Source organism: Euprymna scolopes, chromosome 33 (genome assembly GCF_053919585.1).
Source record: "Euprymna scolopes isolate OS-2025 chromosome 33, ASM5391958v1, whole genome shotgun sequence".
Taxonomy (NCBI): Eukaryota; Metazoa; Mollusca; class Cephalopoda; order Sepiida; family Sepiolidae; genus Euprymna; species Euprymna scolopes.
Genome location: NC_136514.1, coordinates 11,917,573 through 11,928,690, shown reverse-complemented (window position 1 = coordinate 11,928,690; position 11,118 = coordinate 11,917,573). Strand labels below are relative to the sequence as shown.

At 28.9% G+C, this 11,118-nt stretch overlaps 1 protein-coding gene across 1 annotated transcript in view; it reads left to right on the top strand.

Moving 5' to 3' along the window:
- The window catches only part of LOC145258141 (dual 3',5'-cyclic-AMP and -GMP phosphodiesterase 11A-like), a 1,328,815-nt gene that overhangs the window by 690,306 nt on the left and 627,391 nt on the right, over nucleotides 1-11,118 (top strand). Inside the window, exon 7 of the mRNA XM_080115926.1 lies at nucleotides 3,136-3,250. Within this exon, the coding sequence (XP_079972052.1) occupies nucleotides 3,136-3,250 (115 nt within the window). The remainder of the gene's footprint in view (nucleotides 1-3,135; nucleotides 3,251-11,118) is intronic.

The following is an 11,118-nucleotide window of genomic DNA, read 5'->3' as shown; positions in this document are numbered from 1 at the left end:
CAATTCCTGTGTCTCGATACATCTTCTATAATTATATGGGATCAGTTTTCTATAATAGTCAACCATGTAGGAGCCTATTCGTGACCAGGCATATAATAGTAAACCATTTAGGAGCCTATTCGTGAACCGACGTTCAGCTTTATATTATACATATATATATATATATATATATATATATATATATATATATATATATATATATATATATATATATATGTGAGATTAATAGCAAGATGTATGTTTCTAATCCAAATCAGTTTAGTTCTAAATGTGTTTTGTATTTCAGTGTAAAGCTAAGGAAACCTAAGAATTAATTTCGGGATTCGAATTAGTAGAGCATGGATAAAAAAAAAATGCAACTCCGAAATATTTGAATATGCCTCCTTAAATATCTGTAAATATTTCAAAAAGTGGAAGTGTGGGGAATATTTAGCAATAGATATCAAATATCTATAATTAATACTTTTAGAAAAATCGGAATAATTTAGTTGTACTGCCTCCTTCATCCATGGAATAAATTACACCAATAATGGCCGACGTACTGACAATTTTTCGCTAAATAGCTTTTTTCTCTTCGATAATATTTTTATACAGGAATCACTACTTAATAAGGCCCGGAGGCCACTCGGGGACAAGAGTTGATTGATATACATTAGTCAATGTTATTATAGCGTAGTAAGCAAAAGTAGTGGGGATTTTGTTAATTGGATTACTTAGAGGGACGGTTCATCACGAACTTGTTTATGTTGGACTTGAAGACAATCAGATTGTAGTCAGCTGGAAAGCAGGCAATCGTACAGTTTTAATAAGAAGCTTTGTTCATGGAATCTACATTTAGGTTTAGGCGCACGTGGGAAACTATTGATAGTAGTTTTGGCTAGACGAGCGTTTTTCGTGAAAGTTTGGCGAAGGGGGTGGGGCAATAGATTGAAGCTCAGATGAGCACTTACATCCCAAACATAAAAAAAATCACAGTTTATATATGCACAATAGAAAGGGAGAAGGTAATCATCACCGCGTGTTACATTATATAAGGTTAAGAGTAAAATTATGTTTGCGGTGTAATAAAAAAAAACCCTCTCTCTTGAGTTAGACTTTTTTTTTACCTCTTACAAGGTTTTTGTTTAAAGTAATGACGATAAAATTTAAGTGATATAAACTATTTACCCGTGTAATTTAAGCAATTAACCTAATTTGAATTAACTTTATTTAATATAAATTAGAATGTATTTTAATAAAATTTTCTTATATTAAATATTCTTACTCATTTTACATTCAGTTGATTTATATAATTAGTGCGTTATGTAGGAAATGTGCGTGAAAAATATTGTCTTCATGGGAATGTGAAAATAAAGAATTTGATTGAATTTTCTAATGAATTAAATTATGTCTCTCTCTCTCTCTCTCTCTCTATATATATATATATATCCCTATAAATTTTGGTTTTTGTATATTGATATTCGTATTAAAAATGCTTCTTTTTTCGATTTAAAAAAAAATAAAATACAGCTTTGTTATATATTGGTCGTAAAATTGCATTCATCTGCAAATGGCCAAGCTTTTTTGCATATTGTTGTAAACATTCATTTTAATTAATTTCCTATTAGTTGTTGCTGTTCTTTTATGGAATGATCATATTTAGTTACGTATTGCGTGAAATCATATTCATGCAGATATTCTACATGATTAATATTTGCGTAAAAAGCTTGAGGTAAAACCAAAACTTTATATATATATATATATATATATATATATATATATATATATATATATAAAGAAAAATTGTTTGTGTATGTGTCTGTATATGTACATTTACCTTCCACGCTACTCTGTCAATTTTCGGTCTACAAACTCGTGATTTGTCATAAGGGATATTGAGATTTGGGAAAATCTTTTTAGTGGGGTTTCGGCCCAAAAGATGGATGTCAAGGGGTCAAAGTTCAGGATTTGACTTTTGAAAACTCTACCAAACTCCTTCGCCAATTTCAGGTCTAAACACTTTAAATTTTAAATATAGGTTGCTTGGACATGGGTAAAATATTTAATTTAGATTTTAGCCTAAAACAATAAATGCTAAGCGGTCTGAATTGGTGTCAAATTATAAAAAAAAATAACTTCTGCAGTCTCTACAAATGTACTCAGACAATTTTTGGTCTAAACATTTGAAATTTTACCTAAAGTGTATTCAGAGATGGGACAAGCTTTTTAATCGGGTAAGGTTGAAAATTTGAGTTGACAAGGGGTCAAAGTATCAAAGATTTGCCTTTTTCGGTCTTTAGCAAACTACTCAGCCAATTTTGGGTCTAGGCATTTCAAATTGTACATAACAGGTATTGATACATCCGGCAAGCATTTTAATCACTTTTATTGCGAAAATTTTGTTGTCCAAAGGTCAAAGTTGAAAGAGTTAACCTTTGTAGATTCTACAAGACTCCTCCGCCAATTTTGGTTCTAAACACTTGAAATTTGACATGTGGGTTACTTGGACATGTGTCAAACTTTGTAGTTTGATTTGAAACCAGAACAATAAACATTAAGGTGTATAAATAAGGGTCAAATTAAAAAAAAAATAATTACATCTGCGGTCTCTACCAAATTACTCAGACAATTTCTCGTCTAAAGATTTGATATTTCACATAATGTGTATTTACACATAGGACAAGTTATGAATAATACATAGGGCCCAAGCAAAACTGGGCTGAAATGCTTTGATCTATCTATCTATATATCTATCTATTTATCTCTCTCTCTCTCTCTCTCTCTATATATATATATATATATATATATATATATATATATATATATATTTATATGGTGTCCCAATAAAATGCACACACTCTTTTAATTAACTTCAGTTGCTACATTAACACCCTATGCCACGTTCCCAAGAGATGTTTAAGAATATGTTCTTCATACAATATCTAATAAATAATTTCTGTGTAGTTAGTATAGACAATACTAGGTCAGACTATTTCCATAATCAAGCAAACTCATTTCATTGCGTTGTACTAGTCTATTATATTCTTTAGATAAAGCTTGACTTCTTCCACAAGTTTCAAGCAAAAGTTCATATAAACATAAACAATAATGTATTGTTCAAATTTTATTTTTTTTCTCCCTTTTCTCTGTTTTCAGCCTTGACAATAATTCAAACGTTAAAGTTGGAGGAAGCATTCCGGAGTTTGTTCTTTCAACAGGAGAGTCAGTGAATATCACAGATGCCTACCAAGATCCGAGATTTGACCAAGCGGTAAGATTTCCACATTATTCTACCCCATTTATTTATTTTTCGACAATCTCACAGGCTCAATGCTTTCTAGAGCTAAAAGGCATTCTATATGGAATTGGGTTCTGTGCGATGAGTTTTAGCAATTTCGGTTCACGGAAACTGGCTATAAGAAAACTGGCTAGTAGAAAAGATCCGATACAACAGAAACCAATGAAAATAGTCTTAAACAATGAACTGTTATTTGATTTGTAATATTTGAGTGATACCTAAGGAAAAAAGATGACTTCAGTAAAAGAGAATTCAGCGAAATCACGTGACAGAAGGTAAGCGATAAGTATATCTCTTTCTCTTTTTGTCTAGTTCTTACTCTTTTACATTTATTTAAAGCATGGTAAAATGAGCACAAAATAACCTAGGACACGTCTCTCAGCATTGTCTCAGGTGATATAAAAGATGCTTTATAAAAAGTATTATTCAATAGTTTTTTGAATTGCTTGGTCGTTTCTTTTCTTATTTTATGGCGTAAATCTTGCTTTTTATGGTTACACCTATACGCGCCCAAGAAAAGGGAAGCTTGGTCTGTGTTACCTTGCACATGCGGAAGTGAGACATTTAATATAATCTAATTATTCAGACCAAAAGACATGAATTCATATCTTAATTTCGTAAATTAATGAGCTTATAATTTTTTGACTTTATAGATTGGTACATCATTTAAAAATGAAACAAATAAGAAAATATTTTAAAAACGAGATAAACTTTTCAGACGATTCCAAATTGTTTCCGATTCCGAAACAATTATGGATTCCAACTCTGATATTTCTAAAATAAAATCTTTAAATATTTAATTACAGAAGTGTTATATCTTTGTCTTCTGATTACGGTAAAAACGGATGTAAATGCGCACGTATTTTCGCAAACATAAAAATACACTAGAGCATCTAAAAGTTTAGTTTCGCTTGTTGTTTAAAATCAATTCATATTTATCGTTGCTATCCCCCCCCCTCTATTTTTTTCTGTGGAAAAAAATAAACGAGTTTTTTTTTGTCCAAAAAAAAAAAAAAACAGTGTGAAAATGTGTCATATTATTTTATATGCGGTAATTAAAGATGATTTTATTCCGAGCAGCCAATCAAAACATGGAATCAAAAAATTAAACGTAAGAGATGGGAGCTATAATTATTTCCATATTGAATGAGTTGATAAAAGGAAATGCTTAAATAAAATAATAATGGACGCGAATAATAATCGAAACTTATAGAATATTTTCTAAAGGAGCAAACTGACGGAAAACGTGCATCGGGGAAAGATAATTAGCGTCCCTATTTTGCAATTACGTGTGGCACCTGTATTTGTTTTCCTATTTTGTTTAAAGTTTACTAATCACCTCTGATTTATTATTCTAATTCACCCCAAAACTAGGCAGAGTGCAACTTTGAGATTGTATTTCCAGGGACATTGTGTATGAAGATATATGAGATGTCTTATAACATTAAATTTAAACTTCTGCATGCCACTACAGTAAGAAAGGCAGGAAGCCTGGAGGGTATTCCAAAGTCTAGAAGTTCGCCAAATAACATCCATTAGCGCAGATTGGAAACATTCAGTTTAGAACGTCCCTCGAATAAAGATATATATATATATATATATATATATATATATATATATATATATATATATATATATATATATATATATATATATGTAAGGCATTGTTGAATAAGAAATTCTTATTGAGTTTTTATTGAAAATAGAACTATATCTGTGTGGGTATTTGAAAGAGTTTTGTACAATGTTGAAGAATTCCTTAGATATATTAGTTTTGATATTTACGCTAAATGGAGGATTAAACTAAATATTTTTCTTTCTCCTGATGCGACTGTGTGGGTTAGAGGTATTACGATTAGTATTTTGGTTTGGGTTATATATGCAGACTGGTTCATTGTTATTGATAGCGGAAGATCTTGTTATTTGAACTGGTTTCTTAAGAGTCATATTGTGTGTGATTACAGATTTAAAGTGGCCAGCAGGAGGAGCATAATGGTTGTATTTAACCTTTTCCTTGTGGCCTTAGTTCCTTAAGGCATCATTACAGAAAGTAGCATTTTGATTAAAAGTTTTTTTTATCAGCAGAAAGAGCAGACATTCTTCTAGAGACGGATGGTACTATAGATTGTATAATTGAGTTGGGATGGTTAGAAGATTTATGGACGTATAAAAGCATAAGGTTTGGTTTATGATAGGGGTTATGAGTTTCAGTGTTAAGATTACGTTTAACATCTAGAAAATGTGGAGTTATTTTTGGTTGGTTCGATAATTATAGAAAGTCCAAAGTTATTAAAAAGTTATGTAATTTTTTTAATTGTTTTGTTGTACTCTCTTGGCCTGGCTGTTGTAGTAAAAAGGGCATTATCTAGATGTTAAGATTCTTTGTGCTAAATAAGTCATTGTTGAATAAGAAATTCTTACTGAGTTTTTATCGAAAATAGAACTATATCTCTGTGGGTATTTGAAAGAGTTTTGTACAATATTGAAAACTTCTTTAGGTACATTAGTTTTGACATTTAGGCTAAATAGAGGATTAAACCAAATATTTATATATATATATATAAGTAATAATAAAATAAACAATACATATATATATAAGTAAAAATAAAATAAAAATACAAGCGATGGTAGAGGTTATGTTAGTTGAGAAGGCGCACCAAGAATTAATAAAATAGTAATCAACGTTTTGTCCCTATTTCAGGTGATATAATCAGGATTTCGAAGGAAAAATCTCGAAGAAAATTATTACAGACCATATACGAATGAAAAATGAAAAAAAGCAATCTAAAAATCCTTCCCATAGCGGCAGAATCTAATGTGTATCACGCACATCTATAGATTCTGCCAAGAATCGGAAGGAGTTTAGGATTTTTTTCATTATTTTGTAATAATGTTTTCATGCATGTTAATATATAATATAATAATGTTTCTATGCATGTCAATATATGTGAATATATAATATATTAATGTTTCTATTCATGTTATATATAATGTAATAATGTTTCCAGGCATGTTAATACATAATATGATAATGTTTATATGCATATTTATATGTAATATAATAATGTTTCTATGCATGTTAATATATAATATAATAATATTTGTATACATGTAATATGCAATGGAATAATGTTTCCATGCATGTTAATGTATAATGTAATAATTTTCTATGCATACTATTATATAATATAATGTTTCGATGCATGTGAATATGTATTGTATTATTTCTTGCAAGTTAATATATAATGTATATTATTTCTATGCATGTTAATATATAATTTAATAATTTTCCATGCATGTTAATATATAATGCAATAATCTTTTGATTCATGTAAATATAAAATATAATAACGTTTATATGCATCTTAATATATAATATAATACTTTTTGATGCACGTTAATATATAATGTAATAATGTTTCTATGCATGTAAATATATAATGTAATAATCTTTCTGCGCACGTTAATATATAATATAATAATCTTCCTATGCATGTAAATATATAATGTAATAATCTTTCTATGCATGTAAATATATAATGTAATCATCTTTCTATGCATGTAAATATATAATGTAATAATCTTTCTGCGCACGTTAAAATATAATATAATAATGTTTCTGTTCATGTAAATATATAATATGATAATCTTTCTATGCCTGCAAATATATAATGTAATAATTTTCTATGCATGTTTATATATAATGTAATAATCTTTCGATGCACGTTAATATATAATATAATAATGTTTCTATTCATGTTAATATATAATGTAATAATCCTTCTATGAATCTTAATATATAATGTAATAATCTTTCTATGCATGGTAATATATAATGTAATAATCTTTCTATGCATGTTAATATATCATGTAATAATCTTTCTATGCACGTTAATATATAATGTAATAATCTTTCTATGCACGTTAATATATAATGTAATAATCTTTCTGTGCACGTTAATATATAATGTAATAATCTTTCCATGCATGTTAATATATAATGTAATAATCTTTCTATGCATGTTAATGTATAATATAATAATTTTTCTATGCATGTTAATATATAATGTAATAATCCTTCTATGAATGTTAATATATAATGTAATAATCTTTCTATGCATGTTAATATATAATGTAATAATCTTTCTATGCATGTTAATATATAATGTAATAATCCTTCTATGAATGTTAATATATAATGTAATAATCCTTCTATGAATGTTAATATATAATGTAATAATCTTTCTATGTATGTTAATATATAATATAATAATGTTTCTATTCATGTTAATGCATATAATTCCTGATACGAAGTGAATCCAAGCACCCAGGTCGTCATTTATTGTCGTTAAGCAATATTTTGATAATATCAGATAGGCACCTTCAAAGCACCCAGAAACACAAACTCCAAGGATTTTGGTTGTTATTGAGATAGTACCTACATATGAGATAATGATATGTTAATGCATTTACCTGTGTTCGTTTTTATCGGACATTCTCGTCAAAGTTTCTTATCTTAGAATGTATATAACATTATGTATTTACATACATAGAAACATACATACATTATATATTAACATGGATAAAAATATTACATTTTATTTTAACATGTATAGAAACATTATTACATATAATATTAACATGCATAGAAAAATGATTACATTAATGTTTTACGTGCATAATTATATAACATTTTAACATGCATAGAAATATTATGATCTTATATATTAACATGCGTAGACACATTATTGCATTATATATTAACATGCACCGAAACATTATTACATTATTTTTTAACAGGCATAAAAACATTATTACATTATATATTAATATGCATAGAAATATTATTACATTATATTTTAACATGCATAAAACATTATATATTAACATGCATAAAAAATATTATTACATTTTGCATAAACATTCAGAGAAACATTGTTATATTATATATAAACACTCATGAAAGCATAACATTATATATTCACATGCATCGAAACATTATTGCATAATATATGGCATTCATTGAACCATTATTACATTATATATTAACATGCATAGATACATTATTGCATTGCATAATGAAATGCATAGAAACATTATTACATTATATATTAGCATGCATAGAAACATTATTATCTTATATATTAACATGCATAGAAACATTATTACATTATATTTTAATATGCATATAAAGAGTATTACATTATACATTAACATGCATAGAAACATTATTTCTGTATATATAAACGTGCATAGAAACCTTATTACATTATGCATTAACATGCATAGAAACAGTATTATATTATATTATAACATGCATAGAAATATTATTATATATTAGCATGCAGAGAATTATTATTACATTTTATAGTAACATGCATCGAAACATGATTACATTATACATTAACATGCATAGAAACATTTTATTGTATATGAAACTGCATGGAAACATAATTATATAATATATTTGCATGCATAGAAATATTAAATAATATATTAACCTGCATAGAAACATTATTACATTATATGTTAACGTGCATGGAAACATTATTACATTATATATAAATATGCATATAAACATTACATTATATAGTAATATGAAATGAAACATTATTATATTATATATTAACATGCATAGAAACATTGTTGCACTATATATTAACATGCATTGAAACATAATTACATTATATATCAACATGCATTGAAACATTATATTATTATATATTAACGTGCATAGAAACATTATTACACTATATATTAACATGCATTGAAACATTATACTATTATATATTAACATGATCAGAAGCATTACATTATATATTAACATACACAGAAACATTATTACATTATATTTTAAAATACCTAGAAACATTATTACATTATGTATTAAAATGAATAGAAACATTACATTATATATCAACATATATAGAAACCTTACATTATATATTAATATGCATAGAAACAATATTTCATTATATATTAACATGCACAGAAACATTGCATTATATATAAACTTGCATAGAAAAAATATTACATTATATTTTAACATGCATAGAAACATTATTACATTGCTGTTATGTTTGGCGTTCATCTTCGTCGCCAACTATTATGTTTGCAGGTTTAACCAAATAACGTATAAGGCAATACAAAGGAAGACACAATAAACAAAGGTAGATCAATAAGAAGTGTATTATACAAAGTATATTCGCAGTATATTAACATAATGGTTGTTAGGTAAGAGAGTTTTGGCTGTAGAGCATATCTTTTCTCGGCTCGGCCTTCGGTGGCTTCTGGTTAACGCACACTCAGACTAACCGAGTCTTGCTATTTATGTGTAATATTATCCACATATGTAAATGAGTGGGTGCCACCACAACACCCTTCTCCCAACATTTGAAGTCACACAGATTTCAATATCGTTTTCTCTTGGGATTTAACATTAATGGTTCATTAAACTTTCTTTTTCTACCTTAGCTTCGGGGTTCAGGTGTATATGTAGGCGGTTCTAAATTAAAGGATTCGTATATGATGTCCATGGTTTCCTCCTCTTCGACTGCTGTTATATAACCACCATCTTGAGAGTGGTGTTTTTTATTTTGTTCAGGTGTCTTTTATGTATATTTTATGGACCTTTAATCATGTATGCACAATCACCAATGCGTGTATCCACTATTCCACAATACCAGTAAGAGGTGTTATTCCTGTAGCACTTGAAATATACTCGATCTCCCGAGTGATATTTCTTTCTTATCATGTGTGTAGTGTTTCGGACAATTGCCTGTCTTGGAAATAGTTTATCAAACACTGATTTCACCTTTCTGGCAAACATTAAATCAGCTGGTGATATGTTTGACGGTGTATTAGGGTGCGGTGTTATGCTATACATTTGCGAAAATTGTTGCAAAGATTTTTCCGTTGGTATTCGAATGGATTTTTTCAACGCTCGTTTTAACGTGTCTACGAACCTCTCCGCGAGGCCGTTCGAATTTGGATGGTACGGCGGAGTAGTGATATGCTTTACTTGGAACGTGTCACACAATGCCTTAAAGTCTGTGGATGTGAATTGAGTTCCATTGTCAGTGACTAATGTGTCTGTTACACCAAATCGTGCATATAACTCGTGTAGGAATCCTATTGAGTTGTTCGTTGTTGGATTCCTGCAAGGCCATTTTGTATAACTATCTACTACAATTAAGTAGTAATTTTCTCCTACTGAACCAGCGAAGTCCATGTGGATTCTCGACCATGGGTGGTCGATTTTCGGCCAAGGTTTGTGTACTATAGGTGGGGATTTTGCCGCTAACTGGCATTCTTTACATCTATTTATTGTTGTAGCTATGTCGATGTCCATGTTACGCCAGTATATGTAGCTTCTCATCCGAGACTTCATCCAATTTATCCCCGATGTCCTGTGTGGAAATCTCTCAAAATCCTCTTCTGCAACATTTTAGGTATTACTACTCTCTCGCTGTATCGTTTCATATGGAAAAAATTTCCTGAACCTTTTTGTCATTTATAAGTTTTTCTTTTATATAATTTATGCATTCATCTTTATCGGCTTCTCTTTTAATGTCCGAAGAATTTACCGGTAGTTCTTTAATGATGTTTGCTACCATATTTCTCACTTCGACATTTGTTCGAGTTACTGTAATCACTGATTCTTCCAAATTATGTTTCAGTGGTATCAGTCTTGAAAGTCCATCCGCATGGCAAATCTTTTTCGATTCTAGATGTTGTAGCTGGAAATCGTAATTCATTAGGATCGTACCCCAGCGCAGCAATCTATTTGCGGTGTATACAGGCAATCCTTTTTTTTTTGATCCGTAGATTGTGACTAATGG